The sequence below is a fragment of the Dendropsophus ebraccatus genome, chromosome 12 (genome assembly GCF_027789765.1).
Source record: "Dendropsophus ebraccatus isolate aDenEbr1 chromosome 12, aDenEbr1.pat, whole genome shotgun sequence".
NCBI classification, from domain to species: domain Eukaryota; kingdom Metazoa; phylum Chordata; class Amphibia; order Anura; family Hylidae; genus Dendropsophus; species Dendropsophus ebraccatus.
Genome location: NC_091465.1, coordinates 45,516,990 through 45,543,938, shown reverse-complemented (window position 1 = coordinate 45,543,938; position 26,949 = coordinate 45,516,990). Strand labels below are relative to the sequence as shown.

Below are 26,949 nucleotides of genomic sequence, written 5' to 3'. Positions count from 1 at the left end.
CATGAATACAGCCGTGCTGGCTTGGTTGCGTACTGAGGAGTAGGTCGTCAGAGTCCCAATCTAAGTAGTAATGTGCTCTGCCAGAACTTTAGTAGTAGAAGAAGTAGAATACTTGAGAGTAGAGGGAATACTTGGGCCCGTGTTTTGACTTCTGTCTTGATACCACCTATTGCCCTAAAGTGTTGGTCTTCCTAGGGTGACACAAGCCCCAGTCCTTGATACCTGGGTTAAGCAGAGTGGTCAGGATTTCCTGGTTACACCCGCGCTGCAAGATAGAGTATGTAGGCTTGTAGCAACTTTGCTCTATCTGGAGCAGTTCCCCTTATTTTCAGGATACCGTCCTGCTCCTGTGCTGTTCACTAGACAATCTGCTAATATAGCCTGCCTCATGCTCTATTAGTGCCACACTGCTTCTGTCATTATTAGTGGTGGTCAACACATGAGACCACTGGACCACTTTTAGATGAGTGTATTTTTGTCCATATTTTCTAGCAGGACTTGTGAGGTACCTGTTCCTCAAAGAGTACATTCAGGTATATAGGTACAATGTCCGAACAAAAAGAAGATGCCTCCGTGCAGACCGTATGATTATGCCCTGTGTTTTTACCTGACAGGACCTGCAGCACACTCTGGTTGCTATGGCTTTGGCCAGAGAGAGCATGTGGAAAGGTCCTCTCCTGATGATTAGAATGGGGACTCGCTGACATGTAAGTGTTACACATGCTTATATGTTTATATATTGTTTTATATCTAGTCTGTAGATTTCTTTGCAATAACCATGATTTGTTTGATGATTTATACTGTACTTTGATGATGTGGAAATTCTTAAGCCCTAGACAACCCAGGGTGTACCTGTACGTCCTGGCGTCGCTAGGGGAGCCGCACGGGGGTGCTTTATGCAGCTCGGGACCGCGGCTATTAGCGGGTACGGTCCGATCGCCATGCCCGCTAATTAGCTTTTTAAATGCAGCTGTCAAAGTTCACAGCTACATTTAAAAAACAGCTTTTCCCCTTCCCTGGTGTCTAATGGATGGGATCCCCCATCCCTCCCCCCTCTCCCCCCCCCCGCCGCAACATGGTCGCAAAGGAGCGATCCCGGCATCTGGAGCCGGCCGGGATCTGCGCCGTAATACCGTATATAACAAGGATATATAACAAGACCGTTTTACCCCACGGCAAACTGTGAAAAAACTGTTTTTGAAAAACTGTGAAAAAACGGTTTTGCAGTGTACTTTATGCAAAAATTCAGCCTGTCATTGCATTAGTGGGGCAAAAAATAAGGGCTTGTGTGGGTTATTAGGTGAAAAAATGCAAGTCCTGGGTGCCGCTCGTAGCCCGGGACCGCAGCTATTAGCGGGCATGGTCCGATCGCCGTGCCCGCTAATAAAGTAATCGGATGCAGCTGTCAAAGTTGACAGCTGCATCCAATTACTTGATGCAGCTGTTCCCTGGTGTCTAGTGGGGTGGATCACTCCTCTGGGACATTGTCCCGGAGGAGCGATCCACACATCCTTTTCCGCCGGGGCTCAGCGCCGTAATGTCGCTGATCCCAGCTCGGCACTCCATTGCTTCTGGCTGCAGCATAGATCTCAATTAGAGATCAGTGTGCTTATACTAGAAGTCCCCCAGGGACTTATCAATATTGTTATTATGAATATTGTTATTATCAATAAAAAGCCCCCTCCCTTAATAAAAGTCAGAATCACCCCCCTTTTCCCATGTTATAAATAAAATAAATAAATAAATAAATTAACATGTTTGGTATTGCCGCCATCGCGTCATCGCCCAAACTATTAATTAATCACAGTGCAAAATTGCGCATTTTTGGTCGCATCAAATCCAAAAAAAATTGTAATAAAAAGCGATCAAAAAGTTGTATATGCGCAATCAAGGTACCGATAGAAAGAACACATCATGGCACAAAAAATGACACCTCAACAGCCCCATAGACCAAAGGATAAAAGCACTATAAGCCTGGGAAGGGAGCGATTTTAAGGAACATATATTTGTTAACAATGGTTTGAATTTTTTACAGGCCATCAGATACAATATAAGTTATACATGTTACATATCATTGTAATCCTAACGACTTGAGGAACATATATAACAAGTCAGTTTTACCCCAGGGCGAACGGCATAAAAACTGAAAAAAAAACTAATAAAAGAAATGTTTTGGTTTTTTTTTCAATTTCACCACACATTGAATTTTTTTCTGGTTTCGCAGTGTACTTTATGAAAAAATTCAGCAAGTCATTGCAAAGTACAATAAGTGGCACAAAAAATAAGGGCTCATGTTTGTTTCTAGGTGAAAAAATGCAAGTGCTATGGCCTTTTAAGCGCAAGGAGGGAAAACAAAAACGCAAAAAGTTAAATTGGCCCGGTCCTCTAAGGGTTAAAGTGCTATACTGTGTCACCCTATGAGGCGCTCTGCCTTGTATTTTTTTCTTTGCCATTTAGGTATACAGGTATAGTTCATGTTTCTGGCCAGCTAAAAGAGCAGTATAGGCTGTATATGAACAGGCTTATGCTGTGTGCCCATAAGAGATTAAATATATTTCAAATGTACAAGCATTTCTGGAAATGTACTTTTGAGATAAATAGATTTACTAGTCCCCCATGTGTCTGCATTGTTTTGATAACATCATGTTCTTTATCCTGAGCCAATAAGATGGGTCACACAAGTACGTGTTCACATTGGATAGAATGGAAATATTCTCTTCCAGATACCCCTAGAAATGGTTCATCATTCTGAGAACAATGGAACCGACATGCTGATACTTATTTGCCCATGACATCTGCAACTGGATTTTCTTCATATACATGTAGTTCAATTAGTATAAGGCCGGGTTCACACTGAGCAAAACTAGCGGAATTCCGCGGTGGAATTGTCCGCCGCGGAATGCCGTTAGCTTCCCTCTCATAATGGGAGTCTATGGGAGGCGCGCGCTCCTGTTCTGTTGGCGCTGAACATTGAACTTGTTCATTCTTCAGCGCGGAGAGACGCTGTGAGAACAGAAACAGACGTCTCCCATAGACTCACATTATGAGAGGGAGGCTAATGGCATTCCACTGCAGAATTCCGCTAGTTTTGCTCAGTGTGAACCCGGCATAATAGGTGATAGTTTGGTTGTATGAGTAACTGACGTTTCTATGATTATAAGCAGAAATTAACGACCCTTGGGCCCGCTCTGGTTTGTATGAACACAAGCATCCGGCATTTTATTAACGATAGCTGAAGAAGTTGGATGCAACCCCAAGGCTGCCTTGAAAACATAGAAACAGCCATAGGCCGGGTTCACACTACGTATAACACTGGCTGTTCTGTGACCATCTCGGCTGTATGATCTTCATTTCTGTTGAATTCGGATGCGGGCTCACTCGTGTGTGCCCGTATCCCAATTCACCGCTGCAGACAATGGAGCGTGCAGCCAGAACTGCACACTCCATTGTGTGAACTGACATGTCTGTGCGGCCGCTATTCAATGATTAGTGGCCACAGAAACCTGACATGTCAATTTTTCGTGCGGCCGGATGGAATACCGTCCGGAGCGTATACTATGTGTATAAGCTCGAGCCGGGATTCCATTCATTTAAATACAACGTATGTTTTGTATAAATTATAGCCGTCGTTGCAAATTGCAACAACGGCCGTGATTTATGCAAAACATACTTTGTGTGAACATGGCCATGGGCTGTATCTATGTTTTCCAGGACTCCCTAGGGCTGCATTCAACTTCTTCAGCCACTGATAATCAAATGCCGCACTCTTTGCTTGCTCGAGGTTCACAGCTGGGCTCTAACTCAACATAAAAAAAAACAATATGTAATTATTTTCCCAAACTGTCATCTGAATATGATTTGCCAGAATGGTCATTAAGTATGTGTGATCATCTCTTTATTAAACCCATTGAATTTGTATATTTGTAATAACAGTTTTAATGGTTAAATCCGCCCTCTAAATTGACATAAATTGACATAAAAGTATAGAAGACAAAAGCTAAATTTTATTAATAACATTTCAGTCCTTGTTTTTTGAATATAAAGAACATATACAGACGAGTGGTAGTTTATTGTATCTAGAGCATGCATTTGACAAATTATTCCTGAATCATCTAAAACATTTTGCATTTGCATTTGCATTTTGAGAAGGCAAACTAGAATATAAAATGGCTGTAGATGTATTATGCCAAGGAGCAGTCATATATAAGGCTATAAATTAATGTAAGAACTAGCATTCAGTAACTGCAAAGTGTTTTTGTTTGGCTATATATATCTTTCTAATCTATGCTGTGCATTCTAAGGCTATGTTCACACGCTGTAAGTAGTTGCGGTATTCAACGGCCGCTGTATCACATGTTCCTGCTGCCGACACTGAAATATCAGCTGCAGGAACATTATCTTTTTCCCATTTGGATTACTAGCACTTTTGGGTGTGCCCGCAATCCAATTAAGCATTGAACACAATGTAAAGTATGGCCGGCAGCCGTACTTTACATTGTATGTACAACTATTTTCAACGCACACTGTTTGCCGAAGTGTGGTCGTAGGCAAAAGACATCCTCATTATTTTCTATGGCCACAGTTCAACAATGGCCGTAGTATATACTGTGTGTATACACTATGGCCGTTGTTGCATTGAAGTCAATGTAAATGTATTGATTTCATTATCAACAAACGTTCTTTTCACTAAAAAGAATGGCCGTAACATGTGTGAACATAGTCTAAAAGTGTAAATGACACTAAATATATATACAGTCAACACCATCCACAATGTATTACCTGAATGGCTTATATGATACTTTTCAATCAGGATGGATAAAATTCAAGTCCTATATTGAAGTTTTTATTTTGCTCTTTGTAGTCCTGGAAACAGTATATTAATTATATCCTCTTACTGGCTATTCTCCACCCGGTATAGAGATCTTTGGTTGGCAGGCAGTGATTTCTGTTCAAGGTCCCAAACAAATCGTCTAAGCTGACACAACTGCTTGTGAAAGGCGTCATTATTCATGGGCTGGGAGAGCTGCATACGGAAGTTGTCACAAGGTAGAATCAGCGGTGGATGGTCGGTGAAGCTCTCAAAAATATCTGATATGGACAAAAAAGTATAGAAATAAATTATTAGGTAGCATCAGACTTTACAGTATGGGTGTTTGTCAGCACGAGGAGGGACTATAAGACAAGACCTGGGTGCTAAAGAGAAAAAGGAGAGCAGCCCACTGCTAATATCTGTCCATATGAGGTTTGTCAGAGTTCCATATGAACAGACAGTCTTTTCAGAAATACAAGTTTAATAAACTTAATTTTAATTTGAGCATCTATTGGCTGTATAACAATACATTCATTGCATGATATTTTGTCCTCTGGTCCACCCCCTGAAAACTTTAAGGGAGTATTTACATCTCATAAAGATATAACATATCACTAAGATATGCCCACTTAATATTTCATGGGGTCAATCCAACTTTTGGAATGCCAACCAATACAGGGTATGCAAGTGCTTCATCAGCTTCACTGTTTTACCCCTGAACCAGTGGCGTAGCTACCATGAAGGCAGGGAAGGCGACTGCTATGGGGCCTCTGCAGGAAGGGGCCCGAGGAAGCCTGCTCTGCCTTCATGGTAGGTACTGTATGCCACTGACAGCCGACCACTGTACCCTGCTCCCCCAGGGGTCCAGAGAGGAAGAGGGACCCACCACTGCACTGTTCAGCCCCCTCACTGTAGTGCCGGGTGAGCGGGCTGAACATCAAAAGGAGAGGAACAGAGGAGCAGGACCTGCCAGGTCCTGCACGAAACAGTAGGAGAGGGATGAAGGACCTTATGATCACATGACCCAAAGGTCCTGAATACTTCTATGTGAAGATCAGCCGGGACTACAGGAGGAGGGGGGAAGCCTGGGAGCTGTAAGTGCTGTGTATGTGTGTCAGTGAGTGTATGTATGTATCTGTGGGTATATATGTATATGTCAGTATGCGTATGTATCTGTGGTTATATATAAATATGTCAGTAGTGTCTGTAACACTGGTGTATATGTGTGTGTTTGTGTATGTCAGTAATGTCTCAAGTGATTGAAAGGTTCGCTCCCAAAGATGTTCTGTAGCAGCTTCTATTAATGCTGGACTATAATAAAAGAACCCACCATTAATATCTGCTGCATTTTCTTTTATTTCTGGTTTAGTATTTCTTATTACACTGAGATGATTTCCCTATGTACAGTCTACTCATGGTGTATACATCAGCACTAGTGTAATCACATTACAGCGTATATATGTATGTCAGTGGCGTATCTGTATATACATTAATGGTGCCTCTGTGTGTGTATATGTGCGTCATTGTCTGTGTTTGGCAGTGTGTGTGGGGGGGGGGGTAGGAGAGCATACAGGATTCATGGGGCCCCGTACAGTTTTTTGCTATGGGGCCCATGAATCCTAGCTACGCCCCTGCCCTGAACAGCAGTGTTCCTGGCCAATTGACTGAGCAGAGAACTGTAGCCTGTCCCATTTACTTTAAAGTGTACATGTCATTAATTATTATTATTTATTTATTTATTTTGCAGAAATCAATAGTGCAGGTGATTTTAAGAAACTTTGTAATTGGGTTTATTAGGCAAATATGCCATTGTCTGCATTTAAAAAGACTTTCCCAGGTCCCTTCCCTCCCTCCTCTCTCTCTTATTCACTGCTCATTATCAGGAAATCTCGACTATTTTACATTAGTCGGATCCTGTCTGTGCTATGGAGAAGGGAGGGGGAAGGAGGAAGTAGCAAGATTAGTCGGCAGCAGAGAACAAAGGATTACACAGTGGGGAGACGCTGAAAGCCCCTATTCAGAGGTCAAAGAGGTCAGTGCTGACGTCAGAGGAGAGAGCCTGATGATGTAGCTGTAAATTAACTCTTTGTTGTCCTGTTTTGGTGCCTCATCTCCCTCCACCCCTTCCCTCTCCATAGAGAACAATGAAGACAGGGGAGAGAGCTTCAAACTGCTTTTTCATGATAAAAAATGCATTTTTTTCGGCTAATAAACCCAATTACAAAGTTTCTTAAAATGGTCTGTACTATTGATTTGTGCAAAAAAAAAATTAAACAACAGTGACACTTTAATCTTAATTTGAGCATCCATTAGCTGTATAACTCTACATTCATTGCATGACCACCCTGTTTTGTCCTCTGGTGTACTCTCTGGAAACTTTAAGTGTACAAACCCACTTGACGTATTTGTTGCGTGAATCAGTCTTAAAAATAAGCAGGCAAAACGCAGGTTGGCTTTATACAATTGTTCTGCGTTAAAAAACGCAATTGCGTATTTTTGAAGTGTGAAGCTTGTTGTTAGCAAAGCATCAGTTGTTAACAACCTGTGCGAAAAACGCATGTAGCTTCACGCTTCAAAAATACGCAATTGCGTATTTTAACTCAGAACAATTTTATAAAGCCAACCTGCGTTTTGCCTGCTTATTTTTAAGACTGATTCACGCAGCAAATACGTCAAGTGGGTTTGTACCCTAAAGAAGTATTTACATCTTATAAAGATATGGCATATCAGCAGTGTTCCTGGCCAATTGACTGAGCAGAGAACTGTAACCTGTCCCATTTACTTTAAGTGGGCTGCACTGCAGTTCCCTGGACAGCCAGGTAGCCGGTGGCATCTATGTAGAGAAAAAACTGTGAAAGGGATACTACACTATACCAGGGCTGAATCTCCTTGAGACCCTCACATTGCAAAATGGGGAAACACCTTTACTAAAGGCTGTTCTTGAATAATTCAAAAAAGTTTTTCTTTATGCATATACCAATGCTCTTAACACTCATTCAGTCATTATATTTATAAATGAATACACATGTATGTCATGGAGGTTTTAAGGAAGTATGGAGCAGGCTCAGGAACTGAGCCATCTCTATACAGGAAAGGTGCTGACTTCTCTCAGATAACTCTGTCTTTTAACCCCCTATATGCCACATCAACAGTGACCACAGCATGTAGGTGGTTAGTTGTCGGGGTTTGTCATGCCTTCAATCATGCACTTGTGTGTTGCCAGTTTGTTCTTATGGCAGCTGTAGAGGTCTGTGTATAAGCAGGGTGTAAAAAGAGAACATCACAATGACAGAATAATGCAATATATTAGTACTGGAATGTATTGTACAAGCGAGTAAATGATCGCAAAATCGATCGTTCTGAAAAAATGAACAATAATAACCCTTTTAACAATCAATTCAATTTATTAGCCAAGGGCATATGAGCTATGTCCTTACTATGAATAGTTCTATCTCAGGGTGTATACCAGGTAGAACCAATATTTCTGGCTTTAAAGGAGAAGTTTGGCATTTTCTAAAAGCCGGCAGCCTGCAGGGGCAGGGGGGAAATTGATTTCAAGTGACAACTTAACTCACCCAGGGCCCGCGGTGAGCGGCCTCGGGACTCCCAATGGAAGTCGTTTTCCCCCCAAGTTTTGATGACGTCACGACTCGGGGGACAATTCCTGTCCTGGCTGATGGACTGGCAGCTCAGCCAATCAGTGACTGGAGCAGCACTGACTAGCTGAGCGGCTAATCCATCAGCTGGATTGTGATGTTGACACCCTGAAGATCCCAGAGCCCGGAAGGGGTCCTGCGGCTGTTCACGCCACTCACTGCGGGCACTTGAAGAGGTTATTTGAAATAAATTTCCACCATCCCCCTGCAGGCTGCTGGCTTTTAGAAAACATCAGAGTTCTCCTTTAAAACAAGACTGGAATAGACTATAAAATATGTGGCAGTGGGCTCGCAAAAAAATGCAATATATAAGGGATATGTTTTCTTTTTTGGTTATTTTGTTTTATGCAATTAAGGTTTCATTTGTACATGTTGTGGCTGGGTTCACACTATGTATATTTGAGGCTGTATTTGTGAGGCTGTATAGCAACCAAAACCAGGAGTGGATTGAAAACACAGAAAGGATCTGTTCACTTAATGTTGTAATTGAGTGGAAGGCCGTCATTTAATGGCAAATTTTTGCTGTTATTTTAAAACAACGGCTGTTATATTGAAATAATGGCAGTTATTTACCGTTATATGACGGCCATCCACTCAATTTCAACATTGTGTGAACAGAGCCTTTCTGTGTTTTCAATCCACTCCCGGTTTTGGTTGCTATGAGGACCTGACTTGAGGACCAAATACTGCCTGAAATATACGTAGTGTGAACGCAGCCTGATAGTGTGAAAATTGTCCTGGCTACCAGATGTGCAACATGGACAAAGACCTCTGGAAGTGAAAGGGTAAAACAAACACTAAGCACCTGTGTGCTTTTCGCATTTTATTTCTCTTTTGTTAGAACCTCTTACTGATCATAAGAAACTGACTACTAAGTACAATATGTTTTCAGCATCTCGGCTACAAGATGCACTTTGTATGAAATATTTCTAGTAACCTCAACATCAATAGCAGCCAGAAGGAAACCAAATCAAAGCGTTTAGGGCAAAGAGCAAGCTGAGACTGCACTTAGTGAACTCACTGTTTGTGATCTCATCCTTTTCCTCCTCTGGGGGGTCCCAAGCAGCTGGATGTGACCGTCCCACTCCCAGATGATAGTTCCTTAACAAGTGGTTGAGCTGAGCGCTGCTAAGTGCAGGGTACTCACTCCGAAGACTGCTCCAGGAAATCTGATACAAATGTATTGTTAGTTAACACATTAATGTCTTGGCACATTAAATAATTCATATTATATACATTAAATACTAAGCCTACAATAAATATATTTATATATATATATATATATATATATGTATTAGTCTACTCAATTATGACATGTTTTGTTTATGCGTAATACGAAAATGTTCAGTGGTGTTTGAATGTATTGATGCAACTGTGAAGTCTATAGCTTGGTGCAGGCTAGGAAAACATGGGACCCTATAATAATGATCACACTGAGCCTCCTGTTCTAGTGCATGGTTTTACTTCCTCGGACTAAAGGGCGTATACCATGGCACAATAATGAGGGGGAAGTGAGCACAAAAAGCGGGTGGGGAGCAGCAGGAGGGGCTGCCCAAATGATCCATAGATCGTTTGGGTTGCCCATTGAAGACAAAGGCGGTTGCTGCTGTCGTTGCTTATATTATACAGGGCGATGAGCAGCAGACTGTCGCTGACATGATCAGGATTTTTCTACATGTTGAAAGACTACGACTACCCTATTACACAAAATGATTGTCAGCCTTACCTGGTTGATTACGGCCATTCAGGCCAATAATGCACATTGTTGGCTGATTGTGGCCTTTTAACATGTCTTTTTACACAAAACGATTATCGGCCTGAATGGCCGATAACCGGCCAAGTAAGGCAGATAATCATTTAGTGTAATAGGGCCTTAAAGGGCTTGTTGTTTTTTTTTTTCTTCTTTCTTTATGCACTTTGCTTCAACCTATGACCAGTTCAGCTCCCCGTCATTGTCTAACAATGAGGATAATCTGCTAATGACACTCTAACATAAGTACTTGACAACCAATATTAAGGTAGTAGGGCCGAACATAGATGACCCGAGCAACAGTTGTAGGGGGCTGCTTCTATAGCATGTATGGCCACATGTATCTTGCTATAATAATTGCCTACAGGTTGTAATTTTTGTTTTCATAGTAAAACAGAATACATAAACCAGAATAATTATGTATAATACCTTTAAAAGACTGGTCTTAGGAATACATAGCAGGTTCACAGTTGTAGACAGCTTTCGGAAAAATTCAGCTGCTATATCACCAAGGCCTATTCCCTGAAGCCAATCAAGTACAAGGTCGAGGTTTGTTCGGATCTGAACAGCCTTTGACCATTGGTAAAATGGTTCTCCATTGCCTGCAGAACATGATAAAAAAAAACTTTGAAACATGACATTGTTATATATATACTATACTTTTTTAAAGTAAGAAGGCTTTAAAAATAGAAATTTTAATAGTTTATTTTTATCAGTTAAAGGGAATCTGTCAGCACCTATTCTGGTTCTGAGGTGCTGACAGTGTGATGAAGGTCTGTGTCTCCTAGTGCTGTGTCATACCTTTCTTTTTCAGATTGGTCCTGTACTTTGTCCCCATCTGTGATGTAACTGTCTTCACAACTGTCAAAGAGGGGGGGGTGTGATGCGTTCGTGCCGCACTTCGGCCCGCCTCACCACTACCTCCTCCTAGCTTGTCTTGAATATTCATGGCGCCCGTCCCCCGGTCTCCTCGAGACGTCATCTTTAGCCTCCTGGTTCTGTGTACTGCGCACGCCCCCACGGCCTGATTTGCGCCGTAGTGTGTTGGAGCGGCGCAGGTGCACTGAGGGCCAAAGCCTATGCCCTCAATGGCTTTGCTCACTTCCGCTCCGACGCACTACGGTGCATACGTGAATGAGGCCGCGGAGTACACAGAACCAGGAAGCTAAAGATGACGTCGCCAGGAGGCAGGGGGACAGGCGCCATGAATATTCAAGACAAGCTGGAAGTAGGTAGTGGTGAGGTGGGCCGAAGTGCGGCACAAAGACATCACCACTCCCCCTCTTTGACAGTTGTGAAGACGGTTACGGCACAGATGGGGACAAAGTACAGGACCGATCTGAAAAAGAAAGGTAACACACCACACTAAGAGACACAGACCTTCATCACACTGTCAGCACCTCAGAACAAGAATAGGGGCTGACAGATTCCCTTTAACAAACTACAAAGCCAATGAACAGAAGATAAATCAAAATCCCATGTATATTTGGTGTGACCGCCCTTTACCTTCAAAACAGCATCGATTCTTAAAAGTATACTTGCACAAGGACAGGGATTTTGGAGGGTTATAGCCAGGGGTATTGTTAACCAATTATATATTGTCATTTATATATGTTCTGTAGGTTAAAGTACCATCAGTTAAAAACAGAAACAGTTGTGTTGGATGCTTAGAGTGTACCTGTCACGGAAAAAAAAAAAACTGTTGACATGTCAGTAGAATGAGTGAGCTGTCTTACAATCCCCTCCCCACTCTGTGTCAGCGTAAAGAGACGTGCCCCATAGACTTCCATTATGCAGCCTTCTTCTCACGTGACAAAGAGCCAGGAGAGGAATGCGCTGAGCATGACCTCTCCCAGCTCATTCTTCCAATCGGTTGTGGTCTGAACGCTGTTAAAAACTTTTGACATGTCTCTCTGACATCTCAAAAGTTAGTTAACGTGACAGCTCCTCTCTAAAACTGGTTGATATGAAGGCTCCAGCAGCACTTTAAAGGGGCCAAAACTCTGTGATCCTTTTTGGTCTGGCTACTGGCTACTTTCCTAGCCTGTACAATTCATGCTGAAAAAAACAGACTGCTGAAGAATACCTGAATGGAGCAGCAACAGCAAATGTTTATACTTCAAAGTTTAAGGCAAAGTTGTGCCCATTATCAGTGGCACTATATACCATACCTATACAGATGATACTGGGTGAGGAACAGTCAAACTCTGTTACAAATATGAGTTTGTAGAAGCAAGTGTCAAGTCACAGGTCATACACAAAAGTACCATACACCAAAGGTCCTATATCTACTATTGGCCAGTGCCTGCAAAGGTTTCATCTACATCCACCGCTGCCAATGGTGGGGACTCGACACCCCACCATTCAGCATATCCTGCCGGGACCCGGTAGCCCAGGATCCCAGCAACCTAGAAACCTGTGGCTGCTCTGACCTACATCACTTTCTCCACTGAGAGCGTATTTAGATGTTGTGCTCTGAGTAGGTGAGCAAATCCAATTGCCTTTGTTTTCACCACCTTTCTCCCGGATTTCACCCTATGGCACCTGTATATCTGCTTTAGCTTTCCATACACCATAGCAAGGCTAAACACAGCAATAAGACATAAGGTACTTATGCTGCATCAGCAAAGTTTCTAACATGCAAAGATTTAGAAGCAGACTGGAGTTTCAAGATGTGTTGTTCAAGCAAAAAGCACAAAAAAACGGGCAATGTTTACGACCATAGACACAGTGGTGGCCAAGAAATCAAAGGAAAACCATGCTTACTTCCTTTCAAAATCGGAAGCTGTCCAACAGTGTCTTTAGCTCAAAGCTAGCAGAAACCAGTGGGACCCAGGTACACCCATCTACTGTTTAGAGAGAACATTACAACAAGAAGTGTCTGCAGAAAACAGTGATGTGCGAGGAGGTTCCTTGCAAGTCTAGGGCTGCATTTAATGCTGAGAAATACAGGCAGATAGTAATTCATCATATAGTACCATCAGGGTGGCATCTGATTGGCCAAAAATGTATTATGCAGCAGGACAACAACCCCAAAGATGCAGCTAATGTCATTGAAGGGAACCTGTCAGTCGGGATGCCGTGGCGGAGCCCGCCCGACACCCCAGTGGAGCACGGCATTTAAGAGCTATCTTTAGCATAAAGAAGAACAAGGAGACCTGAAAATTATTATTTGGTCCATGGCAACATCATCCTGTCTGTCTGGAATTATATAAAGACACATAAAGATTTGAGCAGCAATATCTACAGAAGATCTGGGGTAAGTTCTCCAAGATGGTGGAACAACCTCCCCGTCGAGTGCCTTCATACACTGTGTACAAGTTACCTAGAAGTGCCGCAAAGAGCGGTCACGCCAAATTTTGATTTGCTTTAGATTTCACTTCTGTTCACTCACTTTGTATTTTATTCACTGATCTGGGTAGTGACATACAGATACATCTATTTGTTGGCCTACACAATTTACAATTAATATATTCCTTTTTTTAAAAAGTTGTACAATCCATCTGGAACAAGCAAAGAGTTAAGTTCAGATGCTGTTATGGAAAAATAAAAACACGTCATTCTCTTTTTTCAGAGCAGGCAACCTTCTGCTTCCTGCTGTGAAGGAAAAAAAATGCTCCCAGTAGTGAGAGCCATGCAAGGAGGAAGCACACAACTTCCTGCAGATAATCTGCCAGGACAATTAGAGGAACTGCTAACTCATGGATGTAGTCATAGGACCGATCCCTCCTTCATCAGGCAAGATGAGAGAAAGAATTATCAAAGAATTCTCTTCAGGCAGCAGACTTCTACTAAACCCTATCAAACATAGAATTCTACAACTACTAAGAAGAAGAATATAGAATTGCTTACTGATTTCTTACCTTACTGAGAAATAAAATTCTAAAGTTATCCACACCCCTCCCGTCCAGTCACATCCCCTCCCCCACTGCCTTGGTTGAACTTGATGGACATATGTCTTTTTTCAACCACGCTATCGTAACATGACTTGGAATACCCAGAACAAGACAGCAAATGACCTTCAAATACTCAGTTTTGCACTAAATGTAGGTGTGCAATACAAATTCTCTCTCTCTCTCTCTCTCTCTCTCTCTCCAATATATATAGCTGTATGGCTCCGATAGGAATATTCCCATCTTTTAAAGTGATAGCATATTATAAGGATATGCCATCACTTTATAATGGGTAAGGTTTTGATCTCTAGAGCCTTCACCTGTTCTAAATATGCATTCCCTTCTATGTTTTCCCTGCAGAGAGGCTCTCCTGTTTCTCTGCCTGTGCAGGGTACTATAGTACAGCCACAGTCCCCGTAGTGTGGCACTTTTATTCTCAGGATCCATAGAGATCCCAGTGACTCCCACAATCATATGGTAATGGGCGGCCTATCACGTTATAAGATTAGAATAATGGTCCGTTTACACGAAGCGATAATTCGCCCAATCGATCGTTAAACGATTTGTTTTTTATAACGATCAGTGTTTAGACGTTAGAAAAATCATTTTTGCGATAGTTTTTAAGATTCCTTTAGCCCATCTAACACATAGGGTGAATCTTTGAAAGACTGTTTACACAAAGCAATCTGCGAGTTTTTAGCGAACGATCAACGGCGATTTGAGAACACGTTGAAAGATCACAGTAAACGACTTTATGCTTGTCGCTTGATCGTTCGCTGTGTTTACACAAGACAATTGTCGCTCAAATGCGATTGTTATTGCAAAAATTCGAACGATAATCATTCCGTGTAAACGTACCATAACATCTGAATGTGATGGAATCTGCGTCAGAAAAATTGTCTTAAAGGGGTTTTCCAGGCAAAACAGACTGATCAGATGGTGCTGACATCCCTCTGATCAGCTGTTCAGCTGCCCAACGATCAGCTATTTTAAAACAGCCTGAGCCACTGCCATAAATCTGGTGCATCTTTAGGCTATGTTTACACAAAAGTACTAACAATAGCCGTTGTTTGGAAAACAAAAGCCATTGACTTTAATGCAAAAGATGTGTAAAAAAAGTAAAAAGTACTGTGTTTGAACAAGTTAAAATAACGTCCATTGTTCACACACCAGCCGCAAAAAATGTGCGTGTTCACTGCCGTGTGTACAGTCACTCGTAATTCGCATTAACTTTTAAATGAAAAGAGCGGACATTGTTTTACGAAAACTTCAGTTGTGTAAACATAGCCTCAGACTGTCTTTTCTAAGTTCACTTGGTCTGAGATTTTCTTTTTTTTTGGATCTATCCATCTAATCCATTTAAATGATTTTTTTTATTCCAGCAGTTTTTGGCAAAATTGTATTTCAGTTTTGACATAGCTTTACCTTTTTCCATAAGAGTATTAAAAAGTGAAGCATTAGAGAAAAAAAAGAGATATCCAAAAGTCTGAGACACAAGATCTGGATGTAGTTCACACTCTCGAGTTAAATCCAGTGTAGCCTGATATATGGCAAGGGTGCCACGGGTGCCTTCTGGCATATTGTTTAACTCCCCTACATCTGATAGACTGCCCGGATCAGTGAAGGGATTGCTCTCCAGTAGGGCTGGTAACGCTGCATATAAGGTCTGTAGAGAGAAAATAAGTCTTCAGAACTACAGCATAAAAAACTGTTTGGGGGAGATTTATCAAAGGGTGTAAAATTTAGACTGGTGCAAATACCCACAGCAACCAATCACAGCTCAGCTTCCAGCTCTGGTGAAAGGAAAGAGGAGCTGTGATTGGTTGATGTGGCCAGTTTGCACCAGTCTAAATTTTACACCCTTTGATAAATCTCCCCCTTTGTATTCAAACATTATTGGGTTTACAGAATGAAATGAAACAAAATGCTTTATTTCCTCTATCATAGTGCTGCGAAGGAAGTGACCAATTGATGCCACCTGCCAGGTTCCATCAGCAGATTAAGGCGAGCCTTAAAGAATCTACCATGCTATAAGTAAGGCCAGGACACTTAAGTGTATTACAGGCATGAAAATGCACCCGTAATAAGCTCATGTAAAAACTGACCTACAGCTGGTGAGGGTGGGGGCGTCAATGGGTGGCCAGTCATCAGCCTAAATATTAGGGCTCTTCTAACAAAAAAGATAGCCCAGAACAATGAAGTCGGTGTAAGTGGGATAAGCTGGGTTGAATAATATTATCAGTACACTACATCTACTACATAAAATCTGCATCATACACAACATGTGTAAACAAACTCCTACGGTTGGGCTTACGGTAGTTATTTTGGCCAGAACCTGAGAAACGGAGAAAAAACATTATGGAAAGATTGCATCTTTTCCTGTGTATTGAATCCACACCTGATAAAAATAGTGACCAAAAGACTATGTGGGATCCAAGCCTAACTCCTCTTATCCCCACGTTGGTTCTGATCTTTTTTCTTACCTTGGTCAAGTAATAAACACACTGCTGGAATGTGTACATAATAACCTCATCGAGAAGTGCCATGGACTCCTCACAGGCTTCTAGGTCACTTGACAGCAAGGCATCCTGTGAAGTACCTGAAAAATGTATTATTTTAGAGAATTAAAGGGTATTGCCTGATATGTGGCATGTACATCTCTAGATTGTTTCTGCATGGCTTTCTCCATTGAACTATATAACAGTTACGTAAATAGAATTTCAACTCCATTGATAACCTCATGGATGAACTACATAGTTGCCAACAATTTTAACATTTTTTCCAGGGACACTTAAGCTTTGACAACAAGGGGTGTGGCTTATTGTGGGTGTGGTCTTTGTGGGTGTGGCCTATCATGGGTGTGGTTAGTTAAGCTATACTTAACTAACCTGTATGGTTCCTCTAGTCCCCCAGCAACTCCTCTCCCTGCTCTGCTCTGAGTGACGTCACTCGTGCTAGCAGGGGGCGGGGCCTCCGGTGATGGGGGCCGAGCTTCCTGGGACATAGTTTTGCCGACACTGTCTCCTCAGAATCAGGACAGTCCCGGTAAAACGGGGATTGTTGGCAACTATGGAACTATTTTGTCCAACATATCAAGCTGCCAGGTTTACTGAGTAGCTATCAGTGCCTGTTATATACATGCTGCAGATGTAGAAGTATAACCACACACTTGTGGTTACATGCTAAGTTTTTGGCCGAGATGTATGCCAAAGACTAGGAAGCCATAGGTGCTACATGTGATGCAGGATCATGCTCAATACCACATTATATATTTTGTAGAAATTCTATTGTATGCCATCCTATGGAAGTTGGTACATTCAACAAGTTGTATAGAGCAATTAACCTCTATAAGGCTTCATATGGAATCAGAGACTTATGGACATACATACACTTGTGATGTGATGTGATGTGTTACAAATCTGTAGAATTGTAGGTCCTAGTATGGCCATGTTAATGAGGTCTATATCTCTTGGTTAGCATTGGTCTCAGTTGCCTCATGTATGAATCTCAGAAACAAAGAAGTACTAATGCTAAAGTGTTGTAGTCACGTTGTGTCACATACGTGCACTCACAAATGGATATGATGCAATGCAATGGCTATGGCTTGTAACATAATATGATCATTTAGTGTGTTCAGTTTATAAGATGTTCCCAGCAGCTATGGCTACTAACTGAATAACCTTATGTAGAGCAAGAAGAAAATTGCCTTGACGTTGACATTGCATTGATGGAAAATGGTATTTTAAGATCTGGTAAATGTCAAAGCATCTTAAACACCTTAAAGAGGACCTGTCAACTCTCAAGATATGAAAACAAAAAAAGAATTGCTGCTCAATCATTTTAAGCCACTTTTTGTATTGCACACCTTAATGCATACAAAATACGGCAATGTTTCAACCTTTTATATTGCTAAGTCTTTGTGAAGCCCACCATGTATGACCCAATATTTGCATCCCCCCCCCCAAAAAAAAAAAAAGTCTGGAGGATATATGCATGCACCTTTTGTGAGCCAGAGACTCTGGGAACTACATATGAGGGGCAGATACCCAGCAAGATGGCCGTCTGACTGGAATGATGGGGGTAGTAGTCCCTTGATATGGTCAGGTCAGGGTGTTCATGGTGGCTGAAGTCTTTTCCAACAGACCTCCCAAGCTTTTCCCTGGGCAAGGGGGTTACACTAGGAATGATGATGCCCCCATGACACTCCCTATGTAATGTCTTCTGGCAAGTGTAGGGTAGGGTACCTTTAGGTTCAGACAGGAGACTTAAAATATCACAAATAACTAAGTTTCTTTACTTGGCAGAAATTAGTAGAACACTTTTAATACAAAATGGAGGCACAAAATATTTTCATAAAGTTTTCATAGTTTTTAGTTTAAAAAAAAAAATCTAAATACAACTCTTACCTTCTGATTCCCACTCCTTTTCCATGTCTAGGATTTTTCTCTGTACAAAATTAAGAAGCTCCATAGAATTAGCCATCCACAACATTAATGGTCGAAGGTCAGAGGCCACATCTTCAATCCCTAAAGTACTTCCCATAGTTTTCTCTTGCTGACTAGAATAAGAAATTGCACACATGAAAAGTGTGAACTAGTTGAAATTAGATAAAAATTCTTCTAAGAAGGAACGACTGTGATCAGATTTTATTCTCTAGAAATATCTTTTTCATTAACAATACAGTACAGTTGCTATATTAAATCAGCACCTCTTCTGTCATCACTATTGCTGATGCATGAGATGCGGAGAGGTTACTATGGCCACAGGGGCTCAACAATAGTTCCTAGATCTACCACGTAGTTTTAGGCTATGTTCACACAACGTCAAAAAAAGAGAAAAGGCGGACGTTCTTTCCATTTAAAAAGGCGTCTGTTATTGCTGCAATTTATTTTAATTACATGCAATGCCATGAAGTTAATGAAATGACGGACATCCCATGCACACAGTGTGTAAAATTACACTGGCAAGTGCTGACGGGCAAGTGCTGACGTTCATTTAAATAGAGAGGACAAACCGTTTTTTACATGTTCAAGTTCCCCACTTGGACTAAAACTTTTAATTACACATAAACAAATATATAAAAAAAAGATAATAAATATTGCTTTTTCTCTGCACAAAGTTATTTATTATTGATGGAAATTTAAATCATCCATGTATTGTCACATGCAGAATCACCCATACAATACAATGAACACATTGTTTACCTCAAACGTACCCCAAAATAGTACCAGAAAAACAAACTATCATACAGCTTTGTCAATGGAGACCCAAAAACAAATGATAGAAACAGAAATGCATACATATAATTCACAATGATATAGATTGAGGCCACTACTAGCCAGCTGTGCAAAGCATTGTTACTCAGTAAAGTTTATTCCTGCACTGCACACTACAACTTATTTGACAAAAGTTTCTACAGGAAGGATCCACAGGGTTAGCTAACCCCAAAGCCACATGTAACATAACTTTTAGTTCAGTATGGACTGAACTAAAAATGGTATGAATGTGCTGACCATAGACAATGGGTGTACTGGATGGGGCATCCAACAGTTCCTACAGGAAGCATTTAAAGTGGTCAGCAAGGAAATGTAAAAGTAGATAACATACAGACTCAGACAAAAAACAGGCCTGTATACTATCTTTATACTTAAGGGCCTAATGTTTACCAAAGCGTATCATTACCCAGTAAGCCTGGTTCCCTAAGAGTGCCCACACACTTTATACTATAGACTGCCTCATTGGGTTCGGTAATTAGTATAATGGGGTTCTTTTGACAGTCCATCGATACACAGTGGTTGGGCATGATGGAATATCACTGTCTACACCAATGCATGCCAGCCTGGCATATGACAAAGGGGCACTCCTCTAGCAGCAGAGAGGCTCAGTAGTTGGCATTATTGCTTTGCATTGCCCGGGTTATGGGTTCAAATCTGGCCAAGGAAAACATTTGCATGGAGCTTATATGTTCTCAGTGTGCTTGCATGGGTTTCCTTCCACTCTCTATACTGGATGGTTAAGACAACCTCTGTACATTGCTATAAAATATGTTGGTGTCACATAAATACATTTCAGTACATACAATTATTTCAGATGAAATGAGTCCTATTCAATGTATGGGCTTGGAGCTTAATATGACCATTTCTTAATATAGAAGTAATTATGGGACAACCGGTGTTTCCATAGCTAAAATGGGTCCTACAAATGCCCAGCTGTTTATCAATTCTAGACGGTCCAATGAATAGACATTGTTCACAACTTACTTTTCTGGTTGTTTGTCTCCGATCTCTTTAATCTTCTCCTGTAAAATGCATAAAATCCATCTTTAATTCAATACTATTTTGAGAAAAACAACAAAGCCATACTACTCAATATCTATTACGCAATGCAGCGCTGACGAAACATTATCCCTTGCTATGCTGGTTTTACATACTGTTTGGTTTTTGGGAAAACCCTATTGAAGTTTTTAATACAGTTGGTGCAAAAGTCTCCATCAGCATTAAATACTTGGACATCTTATTAATTAAAAAAAACTTTTTAAGCTGTATCAAGTTACATAGTGATGATGATGATGATGATGATGATAGTGATGATGTTAGTTGGACAATAGTCTTTGCAAGAATATAAATCCTTTTTTATTTTTTTAAAAACACAGAATCCACAAGTCATCCCACACTGAGTGGGAAGTAGGAATGGGGGCACCATTCACTCATTGGAAGCAACCAAAGATGCTTTATTTAAAGTGGTTTAAAAACCAACTTATGCACCTAGTGCCCAATCAAAGGTTTGCCCAGTGTTACTTCTCCTGGGTCTAGAAAGCAATGAATAGTCGGTAATTAATGATATCAGTATTCTTTTTCTTTTTCTCTTAGAGTAGCTTTCTCTTGGGGTATATTCACATACTAGTGATGTGCTGCTTAAAAAGTACCTGTCATGATGTTTTTCTCCCCCAATCGGCATGCAGTCGCTTCTGCCACCAGTAACTATGGATACAACCATGCTGGATGGGTTCTGTGCACAAGCCCTATTGGATAAGATTGGGACTGGTGCATGGAACTGACCTGGTGGCTGCACGCCGATTGGGGGAAAAAACATCATGACAAGTACACTTTTTCACATTTACATATTTCCTGCAAGCTCCTTCAGATGTTTCTGCAACAGATTTGTTTTGTGTGAACACAATCCCCCTGTCACACGTGGCATCCGTGCATGAGATGTATACTAAGTCTCTCCCATTCCAGTTTTGGAAATAATGTTATGGAACTTTTTGTAGATTTCCCCACAAGAGAGACACAATCTGAAGAATAGAAACAATGTCAGTAGTTCTCCTTGCGTAGCCCACACATTTTAAATTTTTTATTCTCCAAACACATGAAACACCTTGACCTGTACTCAATCTGCATTAGATCTGTATTGTCCTTTCTAATTTGGCTTCCCTAGTAATAACGATCACTTTGTAGATGAAACACTTTCCCATCGAATAGCTGTTTTCTCAAGGTCCAAGCCAATCAATGTTGTAACATAATAACACATTACAAGGTCTTAAGAGTAAATCTGCTCATAAACACTGTACAAAGGCAAAACATTTTAAACGCATTGAAATATTTTACAGAAGGTTATTTGTTTTACGCTGCTGAAACCAGGAAACGCTACAGTGTTAAATAATAGCCCACTGTAATGAGCTACAATCTCTATCACGCCGCACAGGTTTCAGGCGGTATAACATAACTGGTGGGCTACCTTTCAGCTTATATAGTCCACCACAGGCTATTATTCAAGAAAAGTGTGAAGGATCTTTTGTATGTCTTATGCTTAACTGTATTAGGAGATGTGACAGAAATTGGTTCTCAGCCATAATAATTTCTATTTGAATACTGAGATGATTTTCTAATGCTGCCTACATTTCCCATAAAGCTTCTGTCTTTGCAGAAAGTGGGCATGGGGTATCATGTTTGCTGGTCAGCTAATAAGACCAACCTAATTATCTATGGGCTGGAGTCTAGTCTAAGGGTACTATTACATGGAACGATAATTGGCCGAACCGTCCCTATTCGGCCGATTATTGATCCGTGTAATAAACACAACGATCATCGGCTGATCGTTGACATAGGTTTGAACCTATAATTGTCAGGCACCGACCGCGCATCACTACGTGCAATAGCGGTGCACGGCCGGTGGCTGACGATTTGCAAAGGGCATACATTACCTATCCATGGTCCAGAGCTTCTCCTGCGCTCTGCTTCTCCACGGGTCCTGCGCACTGCAGCTTCAGAGCTGCCTGTCTTAGCTGACAGGCCACTCAGCCAATCACTGGCCCAGGACAGGCCGCACTGATGCTGCAACGCGCGGGACCTGGAGAGAAGCGGACCGCAAGAGGAGCCCTGGACCATGGATAGGTAATGTATGCAGGTTAAGCAAGGGCTCCAAGGACATCGGTGACGATGTCCATGCAGTCCTTGTTAAACGATCATCGGGCCATGTAATGAAACCCTAATGAGAATCAGTGTATGTTCACACTGAGGAATCCACGTGGAGAAGTTCCTGCGGTTTCTGCCGCTCACATCTCCTCCCGTGCCATAGACTCCATTCTATGGCCGGGCAGAGTCCGCCATCCTTCCAAAGAACTAACAGTGAGCGGGGGCGAGGGACGGAATCCGCTGGAACCTCTCCGCGTGGATTCCTCAGTCTGAACATACCCTCACTGCATAAGTGGGCTGTGTCAGTCCACAATATATGCAGTTTTTATGTGTTTTCTTATTTGAGTGTGTGTTTTTAAAAAATATATTGCTATGAGGAGAAAGTGATTTAACCTATAATGACAACTGAATTGTTTTATGATGATTTGAAGACTTTACAAGCTGTGTTGACACAATGCATTTTTGCTATGTTTTGGCTGTGCTCTTGCTGCAATCTTCTTAAATCGCAGTGAAATGATCATGTGCATGATATGATTAAAAAAAAAAAACTGGAAAGCTTCTTTAAACTACAACTAAAGCAAAAACCTGGTGAAATAAACTTTAGGCTATGTTCTCACTACGTATAAACAAATGGCCAAACAAAATGAAAAATCTATGTCTATGGACAACGGGCGGAAATAAATGACATGAACGTTATTTTGACGGCTGTAGCCAAACAACTGCCATTGTTCATTAAATTGTGTGCAACACATTGTTTGCATTGGCTTCAATGAAAATCATTGCAATATGAAAAGAACAGCCGTTGTTACAATTAAAACCAATGGCCATTCTTTTGATAAAAAGCATGGTGTGTGAACATAGCCTTACAATTACAAGCTAGCTTTATTGTTAGGAAGGAAACAAGAACACTAAGGTTGTGTTCCCACATGCGATCTGAACTGTTTGGGAAACCAATGCCCCCAGTTTTCCACCCATAGCCACACAATGTTGCTGGGAGTATCGCCTATATCACGCACAGAGAACTGGGGGCATGATTTCCACTGTGTTTATATTGCATTCTGTGAAAATCCAATTTGATGGGTTTCTCCGAGAAAAGCATATAGCATCAATAAAGCAATTGTCATGGGACTCTCAAAATTAAAAGTAGTAGTTCAAATAAGGCAAACAATTGTTTTAAAATAGTTTCTTATGCAAACAGAATTATAGGGGAACACTGTAGCCTCACTATAAGTAGACCGCTGCACACACAGACCCTGACCAATAAAAATTGTAATGTCTCTCTGACATAACATCAAAGAAAGTCCAACAGCATCCAATAGTAGTGAATTTTTTAAGTTTATTCTCATACCAACAAAACACAGTAATCACTGAACTCAAGGAGAACAGTGAGAAAAGCTCCAATGAAGAACTCAATCAAGAGTCTCCACTGATGCCCCCAAAAATTAAAATATGCAAAACAAGAGTCCGTGGAGTCTCGGTTGCGAGTCTCAAAACACGGTATAGCCAGATATCTCTAGCCTGTGGCCACGGGGTGCCTCCATGATGGGGAGAGCACCACACCACCCTGATAAATAGCCCCTTAAGTCCCACTCGGTTGCGAGTATTGGAACATAAATAGGGAAATACCAGGGTGGCCCCTTTTTGTCAATGTCTAACTCAAGGTACGAGTATTGCGATCATGACAAGGGCTTGCCAAGGCAGGCTTCCATCCACAGACAGCCCTTTCGGGGTATTTGCCCCTCGTCAGTGTGGAGTAGGATTCTGGCTAGTTGGGGCAATGACAAATCAACCAACAAAACACAGTAATCACTGAACTCAACGCAACCGAGTGGGACTTAAAGGGCTATTTATCAGGGTGGTGTGGTGCTCTTCCCATCATGGAGGCACCCCGTGGCAACAGGCTAGAGATATCTGGCTATCCCGTGTTTTGAGACTCGCAACCGAGACTCCACGGACTCTTGTTTTCATATTTTCATACCAAGCACAATTTCAACCCTGGCAGGTCTTTATTATGATATTACTTTCACTACTTCACTGCTCCTAGATGTTATTGGACTTTCTTCGATGTTATGTAACCAGACCATTACTTGGAATCAGTGACGTCCTAGCAATTATCCACTTTGTCCAGTCCTCCATTACGTTTGTATGTCTCTCCAACATTTTTATTGTTGACTGGTTCTCTTTTAAAACATAAAGCCATAGCTCATAACAAGTTGTGTGAAGGTGGCACACAGTTCTCTTATCTCAGATAATAATAATTTATCAGTGTTGTTCTGCCACATTAGAGACTGGCTTTTTGACACCTTTCATTTTTCATACTTTGCCCTAGAAAGAAAAACTATAGCTCCATTATGTCTTTGCACTCTTTTATATATTAAAATTAGATACCACCTTTGTGACCAACAATAGTGTTGCTTTATGACACTATAGCCACGTGTGAAACCATTCCCCATTCGGGATTCTCCAACGTTCCCTCAAGGGAGATCCAGGAGTACAAACAAGGTGGGTGACTTACTCAACATTTCAGAGAGTACATTACTGTAATAGAAAGACGCAGCTTCTCGCTTTTCTCCCCTCTCCTCGCAGATGCTACAATATCATCAGTTACGCGGTTACTGCTCATTTCTAGCTAGAAACTTCACACAATTGGAGAAAGACAATCCTTTCAATTCCCTAGTAAGTACCGATATGGCAAACTCTCGGCATATGTCATTTGTTGAAATCCTATGCTTTAAAAAAGTGTCTGCTTCTGTTTACCTCTTAGGGTTCACAATTGCAACTATCCAACATCAGATCACAAATATTGTCTGGTCTTCATGTGGTCAGCCCCAAATGTGCCCTACGGAGAAGCAATTTGTTTCACTGTTTTTGGGAATGCCCCAATATCCAAACTGGTCAGGAATCCTGTCCTGGATCAAAAATATGTGGGGTGTTAGTATTCCCCCTTCCCCACTTGAGTGTCTATTTCCTTTTATTCCTAAGTGCCTTCAAGAGCCTTTAAAAGCTATCTTGTTATCGCAAGGTGCTCACATTTCACTTCTTGCCACAAAGAAATGTATTCTTCAACACTGGTTAACCTTATCTGCCCCTGTAGTATCAGAAGTACAGTAATTGGGATCTTAAGGCATTTACTAGATTTTGATCAAACTTTGGCAATAAAACATGGTTTCTTTTCATAAAAAATGCTTCACTAATGAAGCACTTTCAATACACAAAATGGTATTGTCTACAAGATATAAAAGGCTCACTAGGTAGTCAAAAAGTAATGAAAGCTGGGATCCCTGGTTGGCTGAAAAGAAAAAAATAAGGTACAAGGTTAAAGTATTTCCCATATAAGGGACTATTGCTATTGGGCTAATTTTGGTTGATTCTCTTGTTTTGGTTTTTCGTTAGCTCCTGTTTGGTATTGTACCCAACAGTCTACTTTGTACTGTGGTACTGACCATTATTTTTGTTGGAGCCTGTGATTTAGAGGTGGTCACTTGTTACTGCAAGCTTCGCCTGGGAACTTTTCTTAGTGACCTTTATGACTTCTTATCACTACTAGTTATATTAGTTTCTCTTCTTTACCTTATCTCTCTACAGTAGTCTTGGATATTTTGTACATTATATGTTTTACATCCTTCTTTTCTCCTTTTGGAAGCTTTGTTACTTATATTTATGTTGTAATCCCTATTGATTGTATTCTCTTCATTATTGAAAACAATAAAGAACATGGTTTAAAAAAACTGAATTGTCTTACCCAAACCACTTCCTTTATCATGGTGGCAATCTTCATTAATAGTTTAGGAAAGTGTCCAGGGTCCAGTGCTCTAGTGGAATGTTCAATACAAAGACTGAAAAGGTAAGCAGGAGCCAGCTTAAATTCAATTTTCGAGTTACCAGACTTTTCAATAATCTCCTTCAACACAGCATCTTCTTCCTGAGAGCGGTATTGTAGAATGAAATCTCTGCTTTCTATGTAGGCCTGAACAGCCTCTTGACGCTCCTGAAGTGATCTGCCACACATCTGGCATGAAAATGCCCCACTTAACCCAGAGGTAGACCAGGATTGTGGAAGCCAGGCAGGGCGAGTCTGGGCCACTCTAGGGTCCTTATACATGAACAGAAAATGCTCTCCAAGCCCTAACAAATCCCCAGTATGCAGTTCAGCTTCTCTTTGTAGGACTCCTCCATTGTGAGTAACAAGTGCGCCTCGATAAGGCCTTACACGGACTATGTTTTTTTGAGTAGAAGAATCCAAGCGCCATACACAACAGTGTCGAGGAAGTATATCTGGAGCAGACAGAAAGGTATCGACATAAGGAACTTTATCTCTTGAAGATTTTTCTGATCTTCCGAACAGATGTTTCTTCCTGGTCATCACATAGATAACAAAGTCCTATGACACAAATAAAAAAAAAAAAGTATTTATTTACCATAATAC

At 41.2% G+C, this 26,949-nt stretch overlaps 1 protein-coding gene and 1 long non-coding RNA gene across 5 annotated transcripts in view; one reads left to right on the top strand and one right to left on the bottom strand.

Moving 5' to 3' along the window:
• The first annotated feature begins 639 nt into the window (after positions 1-639).
• On the top strand, positions 640-26,885 carry LOC138769991 (uncharacterized). 3 transcript variants are annotated; one of them, XR_011359366.1, is made up of 5 exons: positions 640-707; positions 16,057-16,143; positions 24,908-25,025; positions 25,110-25,199; positions 26,489-26,885. It is a non-coding gene; the product is annotated as an uncharacterized lncRNA (long non-coding RNA). The 3 variants fall into 3 exon arrangements; XR_011359365.1 differs by lacking the exon at positions 26,489-26,885 and adding an exon at positions 25,288-26,156; XR_011359367.1 differs by lacking the exons at positions 640-707; positions 26,489-26,885 and adding exons at positions 9,171-9,251; positions 25,288-26,156.
• Positions 3,987-26,949, bottom strand: part of RASIP1 (Ras interacting protein 1) — a 43,536-nt gene continuing 20,573 nt past the window's right edge. For both annotated transcript variants that reach the window (XM_069948795.1, XM_069948796.1), the window contains exons 5-12: positions 26,266-26,904; positions 20,370-20,407; positions 18,516-18,667; positions 16,593-16,708; positions 15,535-15,775; positions 10,646-10,818; positions 9,488-9,635; positions 3,987-5,088 (exon numbers count right to left, since the gene is read on the bottom strand). In XM_069948795.1, coding sequence (XP_069804896.1) covers positions 4,892-5,088; positions 9,488-9,635; positions 10,646-10,818; positions 15,535-15,775; positions 16,593-16,708; positions 18,516-18,667; positions 20,370-20,407; positions 26,266-26,904 — 1,704 coding nt within the window. In that variant the 3' untranslated portion in view covers positions 3,987-4,891. The remainder of the gene's footprint in view (positions 5,089-9,487; positions 9,636-10,645; positions 10,819-15,534; positions 15,776-16,592; positions 16,709-18,515; positions 18,668-20,369; positions 20,408-26,265; positions 26,905-26,949) is intronic.